The sequence below is a fragment of the Coccomyxa subellipsoidea genome (assembly GCF_000258705.1).
Source record: "Coccomyxa subellipsoidea C-169, whole genome shotgun sequence".
Classification (NCBI taxonomy): domain Eukaryota; kingdom Viridiplantae; phylum Chlorophyta; class Trebouxiophyceae; family Coccomyxaceae; genus Coccomyxa; species Coccomyxa subellipsoidea.
In genome coordinates, this window is record NW_005178020.1 from 635,316 (window position 1) to 656,254 (window position 20,939).

Genomic DNA, 20,939 nt, shown 5'->3' on the forward strand with positions numbered 1-20,939 from the left:
TGATCAGAACACGTACAGTCATTTCTCCTCCTCGCCAACGTGTCTTTGGGTGCAGCCCACAGATACCAACAATGGAGCCGCGCTGGAAGACTTCAAATTCAAAAAATATGAATTCAGGAATAAATTAATATGCCTCTCAGAGGGTTGGCGGTGGCGGGGGCGGCGGTGGCGGTGGCGGTGGTGGCGGAGGAGGGGGCGGCGGTGGTGGGGGTGGTGACGATGGTGGTGAGACTGGGGGTCCCTCTGCTGACTCAACCCTTGCGCGCGCGGCTGTAGCTGCCTGTTGAAACGGTGGAGAGAGGGGGGCTCAGTATTGGCGTGCAGCAACTACAGAGAAGTTGCACGTGCAGGGGTTGGTCCTCACCAAGGGTAATTAATAACTGTGATTATTTTATTACCCTCAGTTTCTGCCCGGCGGGGGGATAATGAAATGTTTGTTCAATATCCCCCTGCACCAGGGTAATGGGAGTCCAAAGTTCCCTGATTCCGAGCCGATGAAGCCTTGGTGAGCACATCTTCTCAACAAGTTGCATGCACGCACATGATGAACAAAGAACAAAGGCGCATCGCCATCAGGTGCTATAGATGCATTGCAGGCCAAGAACAAACACGGCGCAACCTTCAGAAGAAGAAGAGCCACTCCACAGCTTGAGAGCACAGTGAATTTAACTGGTTCAGTAGAGGTACGATTTGTTGCTGTGGAAATTGCACCTCCGCTTCTCTCATCGGGATCTGTCCTGCTGCAGCGCAATTATGCCCTGCCGGCCCACCATCTCTAACACATGCAAGAATAATCATCTGTTGCAGTGGAAACCACACCTTTGCTGCGTACGAGGCTGAAGGAGCTAGAACGGCGGCCGGAGCCGGCACGCGCTTGGCAGGGCCGACCACGTCAGCAGAGGCGATACTGCCTCTTGTACCCGCTGGCGCCACCTCAGCCGCGGCCCTCGGCGCAACTCCCTGGCCCGCGGAGGCTGTGACACACGATAAGGGTTAGGAATGCTGCTCCGCACAGCAAGGCCTCACAACAAGCATATTGAAACCTGTCAAAGGTCAATGGGTGGACCTGTGAGAGTCATCACTGCTCTGCACCTGATCCCCAAGATTGGCCCTTCTGTTGACAAAAGGTTGCTCTTCGGGTGGTTACTAATTGGGTACACTCTCTTCTGGTTGAGCCCGCAGTGCAGCTTCAAAGATCGATTGCCACATCAGGATGATGGGCGCACCTGGGGCCTCCGTGATTGCCGTGCCTGCAACGGCGTGCGGCAGCGAGCCGACAGCCGGAGCAGCTTCCAGCTTCAGAGCCGCAGCCTCCTGCCTCGCTCCCCCGACAGCCGCCACCCTGGGCGCCAGAACAGGCGCCTCTGCTTTGGGCGCCAGAATTGGCGCCGCTGCCTTGGGCGCTAACATAGGCGTTTGAGCCGCTGGCGCCAACACTGGCGCTGCTGCCTTCAGTGCCAGAAAAGGCGCCGGTGCTGTGGGCGCCAGTACAGGCACGCTGACCCTGGGTGCCAAATTGGGGGCGAGTCTTGGCGCTGCTGCGAGTGGCTGAGGCGGCTGGGGCTTTGATAGGCTGGGCGCCGCGACAGGCGCGTGGGCCGGCGCAGCCACTGGAGCGGTCTTCACTGCCGCCGCCATCGGCAGGCTCCTTGTGATGGTGATTGCCGAAGCGAGTGCGGCGGCGCTAGGCGCCAGAGCGGGTGCTGACTGTGGAGCTGCCTTTACTGCTGCAACTAAGGGTGCGGCTGCTTTTGGGGCCAGTGCGGGCGCCTGTTGCGGAGCTGCCTTCAGGGCTACTGCCAGCGATGCAGCTGCTTTTGGGGCAAGAGCGGGCACTGAGACGGGCGCCGGCAACTTGGCGGCTGCGGCCAGCTTTGCAGGCGCGAGGGCCAGTGCGGCCGGGGCCGGTGCCAGCGCTGCAGCGGCGGACTTTGAGGGCGTCAGAGCAGGCGCTGTTGCCGGGGTTGACGCAACAGCGGCTGCGGCCGAATAAGCGGCCGCAACTGCGAGTGAGTTTGCCGGAGGCGCGGCTGCCGGGGCCGGGACCACGGCTGCAGCAGCGGCCTTGGAGGGCGCAAGAGCGGGTGCTAGTGCCGGGGCTGATGCAAGAAATGCTGCTAGAGACGCTGCAGGCGCGGCGGCTGGCGACTTTGCCGCCGGCGCAGCGGCCGGGGCCGGTGCGATGGCTGCGGCAGCGGCCTTTGCTGGCACGAGATCCGGCGCAAGAGCGGTGGGGGCCAGAGCAGGCACTGCAGCCGGGGCTAGCCCCACTTCGGCTGCTGCCGGCAGGGCCGCTGCGACAGACTGTGTGAGGGCGGCTTCAAAAGTGGCTGGGGCTGTTGTACTCAACGGCCCTGCCCTCGACACGGCGGCGGAAAGGCTCTTTGCAAAGATGTCCGCAAGCTGGTCCACCTGCAACCATGGGACGCACTAAATCTTGAGCTGCACAGGCGTGAAGGTGTCTTTGTGGAGAATACATGAAGAGGACTACATGCTTTTTTGTACAAAGGCGCACTGAATTTCTGGAATTGACTACAGAGAGCTGTGCTTGAGGCTGCACATAGCCGTGCACGGTCGGCTGATTTACATCTAATCAAATGCAAAAAAGCATTGCAGTTTCTTTCACATACATGTCAGTCAGGAAGGCTTTTTGAAATCCTGCAACGAATAGAGACACTGCTGCATGCGTGATGTCTCCAAGCGCTGGTACACAATCAATTTCATGGTATTGAAATAATGCAGGATGGACCAGCAGCAGGTGTCTTCGTACCTGCTGCAGGCTGAACCCGCCGCTCGGTTGGTCGACGGAGAATGCCCTGACGAGCTGCGACGCCTCGGCCGCCGCGGCGCCCTCCTGGTACGGCTGCTCCAGCACCACGCTCTGCAGCAGCTGCAACTGCTCCGGGTCCAACGCCAGCGACTGCAGCATACCCGCGTCAGCGCGCAGGGCCTTCGACAGCGCACCGCGCAGAGCCGTCGCCACCGCTTCGGCCGACGCGGGCGCCACGGCCGCAGCCGCCGCGGGTGCGACTCCGGGAGGGAACGCACCGAGCGCGGCCGACGCTGCCAGGCCGCGCCGGGCCGGCCGGTCGGCTGCAGCCGCCGCCGCGCCATCGGCGCCTGCCGCCGCTGCCGGCCGGTGTGCGCGCCTGAAGAGGCCGCTGAAGGTGCCGCGGACCCTGGCGAGGAGCCCGGTCAGCGGCCGGTGTGTCAGCACTGACGCTGACGTCAGCGGGACGAGGTCGCCCAGCAGCCGGCGCGGCGGGCTTTCCGGAGTGGCGAGCCCGGCACGGCCGAGCAGCCCCCAGTTACTCATGATGGCCTGCCAGTTGGAGGCAATCTTGGCATCCACCACCGCGGCTTCTTTGCTCTGCTGCTCGAGGCTGGCCGTCGCATTTGCGGTGGCTGCAGACTGAGGGCTCAGCGCCTCGGCATTTGCCGCTGCCTGCAGGCTGGTGGTAGCTGCGGGATGGGGGCTTGGTGCATTAGCCTTTGTCGCCTGCAGGCTGACGGTGCTGCCTGCCGATGCGGGCCGGGCCTGCGCAGCCCTGGCTTCTGTGAGCCTCTGCAGCCAGTAGGCGCGGTCGGCGCCGCCGCTGAACACGCTGGCGCTGACGGTCGACAGTGAAAGGGCAGGCACCAGAACAGGCGCATAGGCCGGGGCCATGTTTGGCGCGGCCGCCGGAGCCAGAAGAGGCGCCTTGGCCGGAGCCAATACAGGCGCAGCGGCCGGGACGGCTGCCCCGGCGGCGAGCGGCTGCGCATCACCGGCGATGCTGCCGCCCTGCCCTGGGCCAAAGACAAGCGCAAGCTGCCCCAGGGCGTCCTGCTTGATGTCCCGGGTGATGTTGAGGGCCTTGCCCGCGGCATCGCCGGTTGCCGCAACCGCTTCCCCCGGCAGCTCACTGTGGACGGATGTCAGGTTGAGCACCCCGGGGCGCAGCGCCGCCACCCGGGACGTCAGCGGCTCGGCGGCGGCGGCCGCAACGCGGCTGGAGAGCTGTGCCGCGGTGGCCACCGAGGCCGGGGGCCCTCCGGTCTGCAGGAAGGCCCTGTCCGCAGAGGCGCCCCCCGGCGCCCGCGCCGGCGCCGCGGCCGGTGCCAGCGCTGCGAGGCTCTCACTGGCCAGAAGCCTGGCTGACGCCCTGCGCACAGTGAGAGCGCTTTCTTAATTTGAATGTGCCAGAACATAATATACATGCACGTGCAAAGCAGCACTAAATTGGGGATACACAATCCCAGCACGCTGCAGGGAAGAAACGCTTCTGTAGAAGGATCCCGTTTCTTGAGGGTGTCTATCAAATAATTCAGTTGAGGTAGCAAATGTGCACCTTGCTAGCGCAGCAGCCTCGTCAAAGGAAAGGGAGTTGGTGCCCGGCTGCCTGGACAGCTGCTGCTGGAAGAAGCTCCTGGCCCAGGGCTGAATGGTGTCCACAGAGGCCAGCGCCACAGGACTCGTCCTGCACATGTGAAGAACACACTTGCTCATCCGAGCTTGGGTCCCTCCCGACAGGGAAAATGAGCTCCCAAAGAGAACCGAAATAAAGATTGAGCCCAGCAGATCAGCGGCATCTTGTGTCTCATTGCGCCAATCCTTGCAGAATTGTGTATTGCGCATGCATGGCAGAAGTGTGCCGTGGCAGGCAAGACTGCGCACCCGTTGGCGATCTGCCATGCGATTGCTGCAGCAAAGACATCTTCCAGTGAGAAAGGCCCATCACGGGACTGCAAGGTGGTGGCGTCCTGGGCTGCTGCTGGCGTCAGGGCCCCAAAGGCAGAAGTCGATGAAAGGTAAGTTGTGAGGGCCAATCGCAGCCGCTTCGCCACCGTCGCCTCGTCCATCGGCTGCAGGTTGCGCAGCTCTTGCACCCGCGCCGGAGCCTCCGCAAACGCAGCTGAGGCCGGCAGCGCGGCCATCGCCGCCCCCAAGGTGGGCGCGTGGGCGGCGGCTGGCTGGGCGGCGGCGACGCCGATGCTGGGGGCCCAGGCGGCGGCCGGCGCAGCCGCCGGCGAGCCGGCATTGTCAGGTTGTGCGAGCAGCGACACGGCGGCCGGCGGCGGCCCCTTCGGGGCCGCGCGCACGCGGCCGGCCGCGGCGAGCAGGCTGACGGCTGAGGAGAGGCGGCTCTCGGTCGCCTTCAGGCGCGCCGTGACGCTGGACAGCGCGCTCGTGAGCGGCTCTGCCGGCGGCGCCTGCGCCGGCTGCTGCGCCGCAAGAGCGGCGCTGCTGCGCGGCTCGGCTTGCGGTGCGGGCGCGGCGGCCGGCTCCGGCGCCCAGGCCGAGGCCAGCGCGTCGGCGGTGCCCGTGTCCACCTTGAACACCTGAGCCGGCTGGCCGTCCGCCGCCGATGAGGGTACATTTGCCGCAATCTGCTGTATTGCAGCGGCCAGCTGACTGCCGGTCACGACCGCAGAGGGGGTGGGCGCGGCGGCCAAGCTGCCGGTGTTGGCCGCCGCGAAGATGCGCGCCAGGGCGACCGGGTCTGTCCGGACGGTCGCCGGCACGTAGTCGCCGAAGCGCTTGGCTGGGACGGCCGCTCCCCGAGCAACCTGTGGCGCCGTTGCCACTGCGGCCAGCGGCGCAGCAACCGGCGCGACCCGGGAATTTTGCAGCGCTGCGCTGGGAGCAGGCGCCATGGCGGGGGATGCCACAGGGGACAGGGCAGGTGCCGGGGCCGGCACAGGCGCGGAAATGGGCTGATCAGTCTGCACCGATGCTGCCAGCGGCTGTGAGGCGGTAAAGTCTGGGGTCGTGCTGTCCCGCGCAGACAGCGGCTGGGCCCCGAGCTTGTTCAGTGCTGACCCGATGCGGCGCTCGTTGTCATCCAGAAGCCACTGCGGTCACAAACACTCCCCAATGTGAACAAATATCTAGTTGGTCAGAACCGTACCCACAACAACCCTCCTATTATCTTCAGAAGGAACTGATAGGACATTGCTTCAGCAAGGACAGCCTTGCAAATTGCCAAGAAGGGAACCTCAACAGCAATCCGTAACAGCGATGAAGTCAGGTGTGGGTACCTGGTTTGCAGCCAAGGCGCTTGCGATGTTCTGAGTGGTGCTAGGGTATCCAGCAATGATGGCCGCCGCAGGCAGGGCCGAGGCAATGGCAGGCGCCGGCGCCGGCGTCATCATTGTCGGAGCCGCCGCCGGTGCCAAGACGGCCGCGGCCGGTGTCAGCAGCGCTCGCGCAGTTATGTTTTCAAGAGCAGCGTCTGGCTTGGCAAGAGCCGCCTGGTCTGCGGTGCGTGCTCCTGAGGAAGCAGATGCCTGCACAAGCAGAGCAGTGCTGGTTACATACATCCTGCATGTTTTCCTGGAAATAGTCTCAAGACATCGCCGGACAAAGGCGGCTCAACCATGAGATAAGTTTCACAAGAGCCAAGGGTCGACGGCAGGGACAATATAATTTCCACATGATGCCTTCTACACCACGGACAGTACTATGCAATACACACCGCCACGCGGGATTTGAATACAGATAGCCCTGTCCTTTGATGCTGATTAGAGACCAAGGTGTGTGGATGGCAGTGCCCAGGTAATTCTCACTATTGGTTGTGAATGCGGATGCCCTACTTGGGTGGTGGGGGTTTGTGCCAGTGACACCTCTGTGCTGATGGGGGCCAGCTCCAAGGAGAGGTCTGTGGGCTGCGCAGCATCGTCTGTCTGCACTGTCAGGCTGGGCTCCAGCTTTGTGGTTGTGGTGAGCTGCCCGCGGCTGCCCACCTGCACCTGCAGCTGCCCGGCCGTTCTAGGGTCTGCGCCCGATGCCAGAGACCCATTCAGCGCACCACGAATCACCTGCGCACAATCGTAAATGCTGACATTTCTCACTCAAGTCAATGTACACAATGACCATGCTATGCTCGCAAATCTTTGCGCAAGGATATGGCCTGCCAGATCAACGGCGTCAATCCCCAGCATTTTTAAAATCTGTCCTTATGAATTCAAAATCCCCTTGAAAGATGGGCATGGTGTTGTCACAAGCACGCGGCCCACTTTTGCAGTCCTTGGCTGTTTGGATCCCTCGAAGATTGAGTTTCAAACTCGCCTGGAAGACGGGCGCTGCGCTGTCGGCGGCGCCCTTGACGAGCACGCGGCCGACATCCTGGTGCGCGAGCGCGATCCCGGCATTCGCCACCGCCTTGACGGCCGGCGGCGGCAGCCCAGCGTCGACGGCCGCGCCGACGGCAGCGCGCGCCGCAGCCGACTCCGGCCTTCGCTTCGGGTCCACGGCGGCTTCTAAAACGGCTTTGAGCGTCGCCGGCGGCAGCTGTGAGTCCACGGCGTTGCTCACCGCGCCCTCCAGGGCCTCCACCTGTTTTCAGCGCAGCCATCAAGCTTCTGTTGTTTGTCTTCTTCTTCTTCAGGGCATTGCTCTTCCAAGGTGCAGGATCTGTGATCTGCCCAGTCAGCAGGACATGCGGATCAAGCAGTGCCACTCATTTGTTTGCGAGGTGGCTGCCAGGAGGACAAAGCTTCTTGCTCGCTAGTGGCCACTGCTGGCATGGACTGGTTCCAGCAGGGAAATGTCGAAGACCACGTAGGCGACCGAGGCCAAGGGCGATATCTTGTTAACCAGTGCAGCAGTGTCACAGCCCGGCCACAGATTGGAGGGCTTGTTCATGCAGGTGCAAACCGATGTGATCTGGCATTGGAATGGAGTGAGGTCACTCACCGGAGTGGCCGTGTCTGCATTCGATGAGCCCTCCTTGTATACTGTCACAAGCGAGGTGGTGCCATCTGGAGGAGCGGCTATAGCAGCCACCCCCTGGGCTGCGGCAGAAAGGTCCCCTGTGACACATTCGCAATACTCCTTTAAATTCATGCAGTACTGGGTTGGCTTGAAACGTTGTGTGAAGCAGGGAACGTGCAGCTGGGCAACACTGATGTGGTGGTATGATGCAGCGCTCTGCAACCGCACACCGGTGTCCAGGTAATTCTCAACACTTTACAAGTAAAGGATTAAGAATTACCTGAGACCCGTAGATCATGCGCAAGAATCGCTGCAAGCAATAGGATTGCTCTGAGGAGCAACCTGGGCATCTTGATGTCAGCCTCTTGATCTCCTGTCAAGCACATTATGTTCTCAGCGATCACTTCCTATAATGCCAATGTGACTGGATCTAGACAGCAGGGCACAGAATACTGGGCCATTATCATATTCTTGAATATGTGTTAGCGTGACATCGGCTGCAAGTGTGGCGCAGCGCAAACACCTGGACACGCCCCGTCGGACGCTCCGTGACATATCAAAGTCTGCTGAACATATCATATGTCACGATCAGATTCGCCTGTATCTGCCTTTCTCAGTGCTATTTACAGAAGGTCCCCTGCTATCGTCGATGGATGGCACCGTGCCTGTTTATTTCCCCGCTTTTTTCCGGACGTGCACTACACGACAAATGTTACTGGACGATTAAAACCAACACAGACAACGGAGGCGCAGTTTGATGTCCGTGATCGCCTTGATCACGCTCCAGGGCAGTGATGAATGAAAGCGGGGGAGAGTTCGAAACTTGGCTGCAATTCAAATGCTTTCCTGATTTGGCGGTTTCGATCGGGAAGGCGGCTTTTCCTTTTCGTGGGATCGGCCATATGCAGCCCTCTGATTGACAGGAGAGGGATACAGACAAGAATGCAATGTGGCGCTGCTCTCAGGATTCCAGCATTCACACCTCGTGTAATGGCCTGGCTGGGCCCGGGTCTTTATAGTGCTGCCGGTGCCATGCCGCATGCGGAATATAGTGGCCCTTGCAAAGAAATTAATGGTGCCCATTATGATTGAAGGCCGTGCCGGCCTGGCCCGTATTGTACAGTATTGATATTCATTTGCATGCATCGTGTTTGCAGAGCAACCTTAGCACGTGCGCACGCCCCACTACTGCTGACCAGTGCTAATGTTAATCGACATTCACTGGCTGGCAGCCCCAATCCTTCACTGAATGGCCTTGGCAACTTGGTGTTGTTATAACAGCCAGAAATGTGCTGCCCATGAAGCTGATCAGCTTCATGATCAATGCTCTCGCAGAAAGCCAGGCTTCCTAGCAACTACCAGACCTGGCAATACATAGGCAGTGCGACGATGCGTCTGTGCTTCAAAAGCTGCCATATATGGCGCATGCTTACCCTCCAGCAGAAATGCCGAAGCATGAATCAATACGGCATGGTGGACATTGACAGCTTGCCTTCACCAAACTCTTCAATGCAATCTTCAATCTTGAGCCAGCGTTCGCTGCAGGTTCTCCCAATGTGATGCAGGCATGACCCAGAAAATGCTAGCGCTCCGATTGTCAAGGGAGCCCTGAAAATCCATTGAGACTCTATGCCAGGCGAATGTACAAAATAGAGAAATATAAAAAAGGGAGGGTACCCCCTGTCTACAGAGAGAACTCCCTGATGTATAAAATACAATGAAACAACCAAACTGCGCTCACTGGAACTGCTGACATCCTGGGCATCTGCTTATTGAGCTCGTTCTAGAGCAATTTGGTGGAGCCAGCTACACAATCATTCCGCTCCTCTCTGCCTCCCATATGCTATGCCAAGGTGTGGTCTCTGCAATCTATGCTGACTACAAGACCCTGACTGGCTTGAAAGCATCCCCGGGGAACCAGCGTTGCAGTATCTTCACAGCAACCTCTCTCTGTTATTGGGGAAGATGCACAGCTCCACGCTCAGCACAGCGCGCCCTAGCGTTCAGTGGCGGTGTTTCTTCGGCCGGATGACTCGCTGTTGAGGCCATTCAGGGACGCAATCATTCCCTTGGCACCATTATTTCCCTCGTCATTATCTGTCGAGCTGACTACTATTGACTGCAGCTCCTCATCTGTTGAGTTGCCACCCTTGGACAGCGCTTCCCTTATCGCCCTCCTGTTGCCCCACAAGACTCCAGATAAGCCACCAGCCACCACTATTCAGGAATCATTTTGACAGAAGAGAGCTGTGTGCTCATGCCCTCGCATCCTCACAACCCGACAGGTAAGTTTTGCCGGATTTGCTTCTCTGCCCAATGACACCCTGGAGGTAATAAGCCAAGGAAATATCACGCCAGGCCAAGCTTCTGCGCATGCGCAGACACCCACCCACAAAAAATGCGCCAAGCATTCCAACCGAGCGACAAGTTTTGAGGACGTGCAGACATGGGCTCTGATTGCATGCTCGGGAGTAGAGCCACTTCCTAGGATATGCACGGGGCAGGACGCCCGGTGCTGTATACTACAGTGAGCAGGTTACCGCCTGTGCACAAGGGTATGCAGGAATTAGAGCCACCAGGGCGCAGGCCAGCGGCTCACCTGGCAATGATGGTGGAGTACACCACCACAGCCACAAGCATGACACCAGACATCGCCAGCAGGGCGACTGATGACGCGCCATGCGGCCCGGCGCGGCCCTCCAGAATGTCGGCCATGTTTTTCGCCATGGAGCCAAAATAGACAAAGGTGATGCTCCAAGGAACTATCGCCACTGAAGACGACAGCGCGTACGGCAGCAAGCCCACGCCTGCACAGCGCAGCATAACATGAAACCAGTGATTTGAGATAGCTCCGACATGTGCTGCAATCATCAAAACTGGCGCCTGCTGCGCATAGGTGGCAATATCAGGCATGCTGAGCATGCTCAGCGTCAATTCAGCGATCAAGGCATCTCGGTGCCTCAGCGTGAGCTTTTCATTCGCCTCTATGGATTGGCTCCATATTAGGCTCCATGGATAGCCTACATAAATGGCCAACTTCAGGCTTGCCTCCAGGGCCTGCTTTCAAGAGGTCCTCCCTTAGTTGCTGCCATCCTCTGGCAGATACGAGGAAAACCCACTACTTCTAGACTGCTCTGAGCTTCCTGCCAATGCAACTTGGGAACAAAGCATATGCGTGGTGATGATGAGCTCTTGGGCCAATTTTTCTCTTTATGGAGGTGCCAGATCTGCTACGCATGCAAAGCCCATTCGAGAAGCAGGACATGCAGAAAAGGAAGAGCAGGGAAAGAGGCAGGCCCCTTTCCTTCATTGAGCAGCTGAGCACAGGTCAGCACAGCAAGACATTGACAGCATGCAGAAGGATGTGTCAGGCATCGGCGTACCCTCACACCCTGTTTACAGAGATAGTTAATGGAGTGGCAAATGCACGTGGAGGGTGCTGCGCATGTGGTGAGCTGCAAAAGGCACAGGCCGGAGGAAGGAGGCAACGCCGCGCACCGGTGACAGAGAGTGCATAGTTGAGCACATTCCAAGGCACGATCGGGGACAGCCGCAGGAGCGTGATGAGCTTCCAGCCCTCGTTACTAAGCGCTGCATCCACGGCCGCCCACTTGGGGAAGCGACTGGACAAATACGCCACTACCATTCCCCGCAGCATGTACCTGCATCCGTCGCCAATTCTTGCTCTATTTCCTGGTTTCCTGGGGCAGAATGTGGCGCCAGGGGTGAAGCCCGCTGCCAGCAATTGCTCGCCAACTGTACATGCGCTGTTTTCCCGTTTGGTGGGGCAAAAACATGGCGAAAGGGGTTAGGACCCTTCTCAGAACTTGCTCTAAGACGACGGGCTGGTAGGCAACAGCTGGAAACACCCCCAAATTTAACACGACAGCTGTGCTGATCAAAGTCCTATCAACAGTCTAGCACACAGATTCGCTGGCCTCTGAGGTGAAGAGAAGGTTGAAATGCTGTACAGATCAGAAGAGCCGACCCTGGAGCTGCACACCTGCCCACAATGAACGCTAGTGTCTGCCCAAGGCTGGTGGCGATCCACACCAGCAGGGAGCCATAGCCAATGCCAAAGATGGCCCCTCCTGCCATGGCAAAGATCGCTCCGGGGAACAGCACTGTCACTCCTATGATGTCAGCTGCCTGCGTTCTTGCACCAATACCATCATCAGCAACATGCATGCCACCAAGAACAACAAACCATTTCAATGCTTGCAAACACATGAAAGCTGCTTGGTGTACGGAACCCACAATGAAGACGAGGCTGCCTTTCAAGGGCTCCTTATCTATCCAGAGTAGTACCGCCTCGAGCGTCTGCCCATCCTGCGCATCAATTCGAGGGTGAGGATCCCACCCCATTGAAGGGGCAAGCAAACCAACATGACCCCTACATGCACTTACAGCAGATACAGGCAGAGGAGGCGATCCTCAAAAGCACCTACCAGGAATTGGACGCCCAGTAGCAGGAAGCTTATGAGACAGCACAGCAGCAGGAGCCGCGGGATGTTCTGGTTGGAGCTGCAGCTCTCACACCCGGGAGGCACAGCTAAAAGAGACAGGTGCTGTGGAAGCACACTGTGCAAGCTCATTGAGCGACCGCTCGTCCCAGCTCTTGATTCGCCGAGGTCCCTTCCATGCCGCAGAGAGGGAACAGTGGGTAGCGTTTCTCCCATCTGGTCTCAAATCTGTGGACCTCCTTTTGCACTAAGCAAGGTGTACACAGCAATCTGACGGTACTAACGCTACTCTCACCCACTTTTGCTTGTGCGTAGCATCAAGAGTGCACAGAGTGCCACATCATATTTCTATGGGAGGCCAGCTACACTGAGGTTACTTTCAGGCGTTTTCCTCAAGGCAACGAGGTGTCACAACTAGCCGGACCTCGAAAGTGAGAAGCCAATCAAAACTTTGCGTCTCTGCTGAAGATTTTATTGTTGGAGCATCTATGATTTGTCATCAACGCTTTTCGCTAGAAATCCTCCGCCAGGGATCGGCAGCACCCACCACGCACACTTATCTGCCGGGATTGAGACACTATTGAAACATGGGTTCAACCTTCCAAATGAGAACTTCAAGGGGGAGCGAGCAAATCCATCCAGTACATGTACGTGGTTGTCACCAATAACTGGCTTCTGTCATAATTGCTTCACTGTGGAGAAGATGCGGGTGGACTTGCGCCATCTACACCCACAGATCGTTGCAGTTGTAGCTGATATGAAAGAGTGTTCTACTCCTTCTTCTCGCTCGGTTCTTCCTGTGATCTGTGCAAATTGCCACCTGCCTTCCTATGCCAGAAGAGGCAACCGCCGATGGGGTTCTCGCTTCGCTGCATGCAAGGGCCTCGAAGCAAATTTCCTTCATAAAAACTTTGCTCAATTGTGTGTCTTGTTTATACAAAAGAGAAGCTTGTCGCTGGTAATAAAAGGTGTATGTTTGCAAGCTTCACCAGAAGAGGCTCAAACATTCCAAATGTGTCGTAACTTCCTCGCAAAGGAGACCCATCTTGTGGCCTGAAACCCTTCAGGTGAAAAATGACAACTTGCTGCAGAGCTAATTATCAGTAGCAATAGTGGGTGCTTCCCTTGAACGTGCTGCCCCAACTTCACTGAGCAGTCGTTCATGACTGGCCTCGGCCTTGTGAGGTCTCATAATTGCCAAATGGGTAGTTATGTCCTTTAAGGAGAACAACTTGAACATTGAACAGGAACATCGTCCACAAGGCAATGTCACTGCGAGTCTAATCGCTGTGGGGCGTCGCAGGAACCTTACTGAATGCTGGCTATTTTCATGCATTGGAGCCCAGGCTTGTCGCGCTCCAATCAATCTCAATGTGTCGTAGGCTAGATGGAAGGGGAACCGGGGATGTCGGACTGCCGATTGTTGTGCCTTCATACTCTCATCCTCCCAGCAGTGGGGCATCTTGAGGTCTTGTGGGGACAAAGAGCGTGCCAGTGATAATTCAAAATCCTAGTCTCTAATCTTTGAAAGGCATGGCACCAGGCCTGGCGCTCCCATATGGCTTCAAAGATGCCAAGGTGGTCCTGTTGGTCCAGAGCATCATCGGGGACTTCCTGCAGGGTGAGGAACATCCTGAGAAACATCCACATTTGCAACCTGTCTGCACATGTCCCTTCAAACGCAAGCCCAACGTTAATTATACAACGCTGCTGTGTACCAGGCGGTCTCATCTTCGGCTGGAATGCTTTGGCTTTGATGCTCAAGCAGCAGGGCAACTACAACAGAAACTGCACACAACCCATCTCTGGTGCGTCCACCACAGCACAATACATTCATGCCTGCTTATGGTTGATGCTGGTATTATTTTATTTTCATTTTGCATGTCATGTAACTGTTGCAGCCCCATCATAACCTTCAATTTGCTTTCACTGCGGCGCTGAGATGAGCATGGGATGACGGATATGCTGTGTGCTGCACAGACATTGAACGGGAGGGTCTCAACACAAACTGCGCCTGGCAAGAAAGCCGGCTGTCAGTGCTTTGGACCATCGGTGTCTTTGCTCTCAACTTTGGGCCTGTCATTGTGGGCCCAGTGCTGGACTATGTGGGCCCAAAGATCACTGCCATGCTGGGTGAACTCCATTATATCCCAACCCATTTTGATCAGCTGTACTCTGTGACAGCCTTGCAAATGAGATTTCTGATTCTAAAGGCACCATCCTAATCATCTGCAGGCAGTCCTTGCTTCATCTCGTGCCCGGAAGCACCCATGCATCTAACCATTAGCATGCATGACACAGCATGAAGTGCACAGTAGTAACTCCTGAGCCGGCATCATGCGGCGATAGACTGCAAGCATTCCCCTACGAAATGTGATGCAGGCCAAAAAGCAGCCCCAAAAATGTGCAGGCTGCTGAAATGGGGTGGACACAAAGTGCTGACTGGGTGCTGCCCAACTGTCCAGGCACGCTGCTGAACATGGTGGGGTTGATCCTGCTGGGCTGCTCCAACACCCACGACTTCAATGGGCTACCGGCTGGGGCAGTCATCCTGGGCCTGGCGGGGATCACCTTCCACCTGTCGCAGCTGCACATCTCCAACCTGTTCCCCCGCAGCCGCGGCTTTATATCCAGCCTACTTGTTGCCGGCTTCACTGGCTGCGGCGTCATCTTCTATCTGCTGGACCTCATCTTCGTGGCTGCCGGCGGCACCAGGTCAGCATTCCTGTCCAGTCCCTCACGCAAAGCCCATGGACACAGTTGTGGGATTTTGTGGGGACAAAGCAAGGCCCCGAGTGACTGGTGTGCAGCATCATCGTGGGGTGTGTCAAAGCATTTTGGTATTATGGGCTTGCAAGTGTCCATAAACAGGTTGCATGGCCAGAGTGTTGTGTCCACCTTCTTCATGGTGCTACACACCACTTACTGCTTCACTTTCTTGAAAGGTGTTGACGTTTGTGTATGGATGTGGCACCAGCATAGTCTCACATGCACTGCATGCCATCTGGTTGTCTTTTCAGGATGCATGCTCATCAGGGAAGCACTTTCCGCATCATTAAGACGCTGCAATGGCGCCGTGGTACTCGAGCCCCTTGCAAGTTGATGGGGAGCTGATGCATGGAGCTGTGCGGGTGCAGGGATGCGTACCGGCTGATTATGATTCTGTATTCGCTGGTGGTGGGCATCTGGCTGGGCCTCAACTTCTGGATGATGCCCTGGCACGCGCTGCAAATTGGCCAGGCACGCCCCTGAACGCCTTGGCACGCCACTGATGCTCTTTGTTTGCCCTGGTATTGCATCAAGAAAGTAGGCTTCATTCCTACTCCTCAGACTGCTATCTCTCGTCTCTCAGGTGTGCAATACTGAGGTAGTTTAGGAGGGCGTTGCCACGGCACAAACCCACAAGATCTCTCTTCTTCTTCACAACTATCAAGGGGAGTTCCACATTATAATCCCCTTGCATCTATGCCTCCCAGGGGAGGAACCGGGCCTAAATAGGTGCTGCTGCTGTTCTGCGCAGGTGTACCTGTGGACGGGGTCGGGCCGCTTCAAGGTGATGGACCGCAAGGAGGTGGAGCGCCAGGCTGTCGCCATCCGCATGACGGCGCTCGACGACGGCAAACGCGCGGCCGGCAGCGGCAGCAGCAACGGCGGCGGCGCGCACCTCGCCAACGGGGCGGCCGCATCGGGGCAGGACGCCGGCACGCTGCACGACCTGGAGAACGCTGGTAAGTCACTGTTTACTCATCAGGTTGTCATCGGTTTGTCATCATGCTGTCGCGCCAACCGAGAATATGGTGAAGAAACACCATTGAGTCATCGTTCTGTTAGCCGACATGGCATCATGCTCGCTTGACGATGAGTGACTCAGAGGCAATCTCCATCACACTGTCTGCTGGGCGTGATGAGCAGCTGGCCAGCACAGGACAAAGTGTTTCAGGGGGAAGGGGGAAGGAATGGGAACTCCTGCTGATGCAATCTTGGAATTTGAAGGCAAAGTATGGTATCATCGAATGATCAAGATGTTCTGATGGCGGGGCAGGGCACAGCGACGAGGAAATAGACAAGGACATGGCGTTGGCATACATGGGCCTGCGCCACGCCGGCAGCGGCCACGCGGCGGCGCCCGACTCGGCCGACCCGACCTGGCTCGACCGCGAGTCGCCGCCGCCCACCGTCCCAGTCATCAGCGAGGACGCGCCCTCGCCGCAGGTGGCGTTCCCTCTCTGGTGCATGCAAATTCAAATCAGATTGGGACAGCCAGGTGCAAGCAGGAGAAGCCTCTGGCCCGCTGCCGAGACGCCGGGCATCTTGAAGCAAGATGCGCTCCCTTTCGCATCTCGGGTCCCTTATGGAATAATAACTAACAAAGGCAGACGCATCTTGTCTGTGTAGCTGCTGAAGCGCCAGAGCTGTCAACCAGGAGCAGAAGCTGCCAGGGGCTTCTGCAAATTGAAGGCTGCAGATCGTATGGTTGCATGAGCGCTGCATGGTGGCCATTACTTTATGTGACATGCCGATTGTCAAGAAGGGGAAAATTCTACACTGGGGTGTGCCTGAATGTGAGTGTCTCTTGGGCATCTTCAGGGTCAGGGGGAGGCAAGGGGGGATGGCGGGAGGGAAGGGGGAGCGAACACGGGGTCCTTGGAGGGGCAATACGACGCGACGGGGGCGGCTCTGCAGCAGCTGAACGGCACCGCTGTCGGCGGCGCCACTCCCCGTGGCGGTCGGCCTCCCTCGCGCGACCACTTCACCACCGGGGTGCGCGATGCTGTAAATCAATCTATGTCCCTGACGCATAGGCCACCAGGGATAGTCGGATTTCTGATCTATGAAGGGGTTGAGGACTCCCACTCATCTAGCCACTTGGCTAAAAGTGCGCCTTTCGGTCATTCACCCAGATTATCAGGGTTCCATATGTTCTCTGGGTTGTTGTTGGGAGGCTTGCTGACTTGTTGCACATGTCTAAGCTTAATGTGATGCTACATATGCTGGACAACGGACCCTGCCGGGGTGTGTAGCATATTTTGAGACAAGTGCAGAGCAGACCTATTTGTTTCGTTGGTACGATGCTGTGAAGGACGCTTGGTCCGCAGTTTGAGTGCAGCGCTAATTTCGGGCAGCTTTGCAATAGAATTTTCCAGATGGGGCACGAATTGATCTAGCAATGAATATCCCTGTCGTAAACCGTCATGTATAATTTTGCGTGTGGACAAGCCGGCAGACGTGTGACAAAAGCGCCCAATGCCAGATCAGCTGGCCAGCACATGCCCACATTTAATGGGCCCTCTTCTTCCTAGAGGGAAGCTGATCCTGTAGAGTCTGGTCGTGTGACATGTTTGGTGGTAATGCAGTGAGACAACATGCGCCATCGGTAGCGTGCTGCACTGGACACTTTGCCGGAAAGAGTCTACATGACAAATTGTGTGACATCACCAAAAACCTGGGATTGCCCAAAGGAGGGTGGATTATGTTCTAGTGCTGGTGTGAGCGCCTAGTGTTTTGGACCCTTTCAGCCTGCTGTAGGCATGACAGGTCCTTGAGATGGTGCCTTTTTAATCTTTACTGCCGACGCGCAGGAGCACGGGGCGCTGGTGTTCGAGTCGCGGCGTTTTGTGGAGCTGCGCAAGCAGGGCTTCTGGAAACAGTTTTTCTCCGCCGAGTCCACGGGCATGGGCATCTTCTACACCCTCAACGTCTTCTGCATCCAGGCACGCCCGCCCCTGGTCATGCAATCACTTTTGGCTGGACCCAACTCGCTAGTGATTTTGTGTGGAGCATGTTTTGGTGGGCTTTTGTCTTGTGCAACCTGTGCATTGTGGATGCTGTGCACTGTGCTATTGGAACATGTACTCGGTGAGGGGTGGTTCTTGGCAAGTCATGCAAGAACTTTTGCAACCCTCTTGTCCAAGACTGGCAGTGAAGGAGAGCAATGCAACTTTGAGAATTCATACAGTATTGAAGTGCTGTGCAGAACCACACAGCCGCCATGATCTTTCTTGAGATGTCTCTGTCAATTCTATTTTGATCCAAAATACCATTCAAAGGCAGTTCTGAACACTTCTTGCGAGCCGGCGTGGCGCCCCCCACTCACATGTGCCGGCAGCCCGCATGACGCATGCGTGCATGTGCTGCCACGCTGCCTGACACGTGCGCCCATGTGCTGCTGCCGCAGTTCTACCTGGGAACGACGCGGCTGCAGCTGGAGCACAAGGGTGATTCAGCGCATGTGGTGACTAATATCGCCAACGTGGTGCCGGCCTTCGGCTTCGTGGGCATCCCCGTCATCTCCTGGCTGCTGGACAAGAAGGGATACGGCGTCACTCTGGCCGTCATCAACCTGCTGGGCGTGCTCGCCTCCATCTTCCAGGCCATGCCCTCCCTCTACTTCCAGGTGCGGCTGTCAGTGTTGCACTGATTTTGGAGAGGGCCACAATATACATGGTTCGATCCCAGCAGACACAGGTTGATGGGCATCTTGTTATCAAGTCATCTTCCAGGCCATGCCATCCATGTACTTCCAGGTGCGGCTAGCTGCTGGCTTTCTGGACCCCTGAACCACTTGGTGGTAAACAGACCTGTCAGTGTGGCTGCATTCTTTGTTCGCAGTTGCATTGATTCCAATGCAGGGCTGTGACTTGGAACCTCTCCTGTCTATTCCTCACCACAGACAGGCAACACGCAAACTTACCGCAGTCATCTTCCAGCCCCTCCTGTCCTTTGAGGGAGTCTAATTTTAGTTCTACAATGTACAATTTATTGTGCGAATATCATGGTATCGCAGCTTCTTCTGATAAGTATCGCAGCATCTTCTGATAAGAAGTGCAGGCTTGCATGGTTATAACGTCCCAGATTGTGAGGGGTCTATTTCAAAGCAGTCATCGCATGGCGCATGTGTCAATGAAGTGCAAGTACAAAGCTGCTGGCCATGTTCTCATCGTCACCCATGATCTCAAACACCACAGATCCTGACAGCGCCGCGGCACTTGAAAGCACATGTTGCATAATGCGCTGAAATCAACTGTGCTCTGCTTTGAGGCAGAATAGATTGTAAAAGCTTTCATTCGTCATAGGAGACCTATCACATCCCATCTATCATGACTGGATAAGCGGCTGGTAACTTTTCGAAAGATTTCAAGCTTGCATTCAACCTCATATTGGAATATGGCGCAGGTGGTGACGCTGATCGTGTGGTGCTCGGGGCGCTTCTTCCTGTACACGAGCTACTTCACCATTTTTGGCGCGCTCTTCGGGGCCACAAATTTCGGGCGCATGGTGGCGATCGACAACTCGATCAATGGCATTGTCGGCCTTCTGCAGTTCCCCTTCACTGCCTGGGCCCTGCACGGTCTCCACGGCAACTTCACCGCCATCAACATGATCCAGGCACTGCCTCTTTTCTTCTTTCTGTTTTCAAGTGCCGGTGCGATATACCAATAGAGGTGAGCAGCTTTCAGCCCACAAGAGGGCAGGTTGTAGGGCATGTGATGTGTAGGCGTTCAAGGCAAGAGTATTTGGTGCAGACATGAGGCAGAGCAAGCGCCAGAGCTTGGAGAAAGGGCTGACTCATGACGCACTCCTGTCAACCGCCCTTTTTAGATCAGGAGGCACGCATGCAAGTTTTTGATTGTCAATCGTCATGCACCGCCTCATTGAAATGCGAGGCAAACTTTTTTCGTCAGCTGGGGCATGCTCTGCTTCGTGAATTTGCATCTTGTGAGTTTGGCAGACCAGGTTCATCAACATGCTTGTTGCGTGTGCATCACAAGTTGTGGTCTCATAAGGTTGCAAAGTGTAGGTCTTGCGGGCGTGCTTCTGGTGCTGCAGCAGCATTACTGACGCAGCTGTGTTGTTGGTGCAGGCGGCGCTGCTGCTGCCGCTGTTCATCTTCTGCTACTACATGTACGAGTGGGAGACTGACGAAGCCAACCAGGTGCCTCGTCTCCCCTTCCTGCAAGCCCTTTGCAGCAGTACTGCATTGTACTTGGTACACCTACACTGTCAAGGCTGCAGACATCTACCACCTGTCACTGCCAGAGTTGGTACCCCTCCAAATTTCTGCACCCTCAATTGTGGGGAGCATGTGGTAGTAGAGGCAGATGTTTGTTCTGCACCTGGGCAGCAAATTCTGAAGCACCAGCAATCAACGAGCTGTCAATAAGAGATGCCACTGTAGGACAGTGCCCCGGCTCTTTCGACCAACAGAAATTCTGTGATCAAAACACCCTGGTTTGGCTTGACAAATTTATAATTTCATTTCTGAGCAGGTGCCAATTCTGCCCAATGAGGGCGAGGAGCTGCCCTGCAATGTCAAGGGGCCCAGGCAGATGCGCGAGGCGACATTCCTGACCACCCTCGAGCGGCGGCTGTCCGGGGCCGGCGCGATGGCCGCCTAGGCTGGTCGGCGGTTCAACTCCTCGGGTCTCGCCGGAGCTTTTATGGACGCTTTTTTGTTTGCGGCATTGGCGGCCAGCGCGAATGGCTGCCTAGGCTGGTCGGCGGTTGAGTTCCTCAGGTCTTGCCGGAACTTTTTCGGGCGCTTTTTCCGGTTGCCGGCATTGTGCGGACGGCGTGAACGGCCACCTAGGCTGGTCGGCGGTTCGATTCCTCATATCTCGCCAGAAGTGATATGGGCAGTAGAAAATTTGCTGACACTATAAGGCCTGGGTTACTTGGCAGTCTGGGCTGGTCTATCCTTCAAGGAAAAGAAATCCACTTCCTCAAGTCTTGCCCCAAATCCGAATTGCCCTCTTGTCGGCGATTGCTTCTTCTACTTGTCA

General features: G+C 56.8%; 3 protein-coding genes across 3 annotated transcripts; 1 reads left to right on the forward strand and 2 right to left on the reverse strand.

Annotated features, from left to right (window-relative positions):
• Window positions 1–136: 136 nt before the first annotated feature.
• COCSUDRAFT_60216 (hypothetical protein) lies at window positions 137–7,994 on the reverse strand (the record flags this gene model as incomplete). Its single annotated transcript, XM_005643035.1, has 11 exons — window positions 137–280; window positions 820–974; window positions 1,227–2,412; window positions 2,771–4,145; window positions 4,332–4,460; window positions 4,658–5,835; window positions 6,022–6,270; window positions 6,577–6,801; window positions 7,061–7,318; window positions 7,679–7,771; window positions 7,977–7,994. 11 exons carry the CDS (start codon window positions 7,992–7,994, stop codon window positions 137–139), a joined length of 5,010 nt encoding a protein of 1,669 aa, XP_005643092.1.
• An 895-nt stretch (window positions 7,995–8,889) lies between these two features.
• COCSUDRAFT_68258 (hypothetical protein) lies at window positions 8,890–12,061 on the reverse strand (the record flags this gene model as incomplete). Its single annotated transcript, XM_005643036.1, has 5 exons — window positions 8,890–9,873; window positions 10,296–10,503; window positions 11,195–11,358; window positions 11,700–11,845; window positions 12,005–12,061. 5 exons carry the CDS (start codon window positions 12,059–12,061, stop codon window positions 9,693–9,695), a joined length of 756 nt encoding a protein of 251 aa, XP_005643093.1. The 3' UTR covers window positions 8,890–9,692.
• A 1,631-nt stretch (window positions 12,062–13,692) lies between these two features.
• On the forward strand, window positions 13,693–20,555 carry COCSUDRAFT_68259 (MFS general substrate transporter; the record flags this gene model as incomplete). The annotated part of the gene is made up of 13 exons (XM_005643037.1): window positions 13,693–13,780; window positions 13,881–13,967; window positions 14,140–14,292; window positions 14,625–14,874; window positions 15,297–15,336; window positions 15,680–15,887; window positions 16,202–16,371; window positions 16,747–16,920; window positions 17,739–17,885; window positions 18,335–18,553; window positions 19,333–19,464; window positions 20,021–20,092; window positions 20,427–20,555. 13 exons carry the CDS (start codon window positions 13,693–13,695, stop codon window positions 20,553–20,555), a joined length of 1,869 nt encoding a protein of 622 aa, XP_005643094.1.
• Window positions 20,556–20,939: the final 384 nt, after the last annotated feature.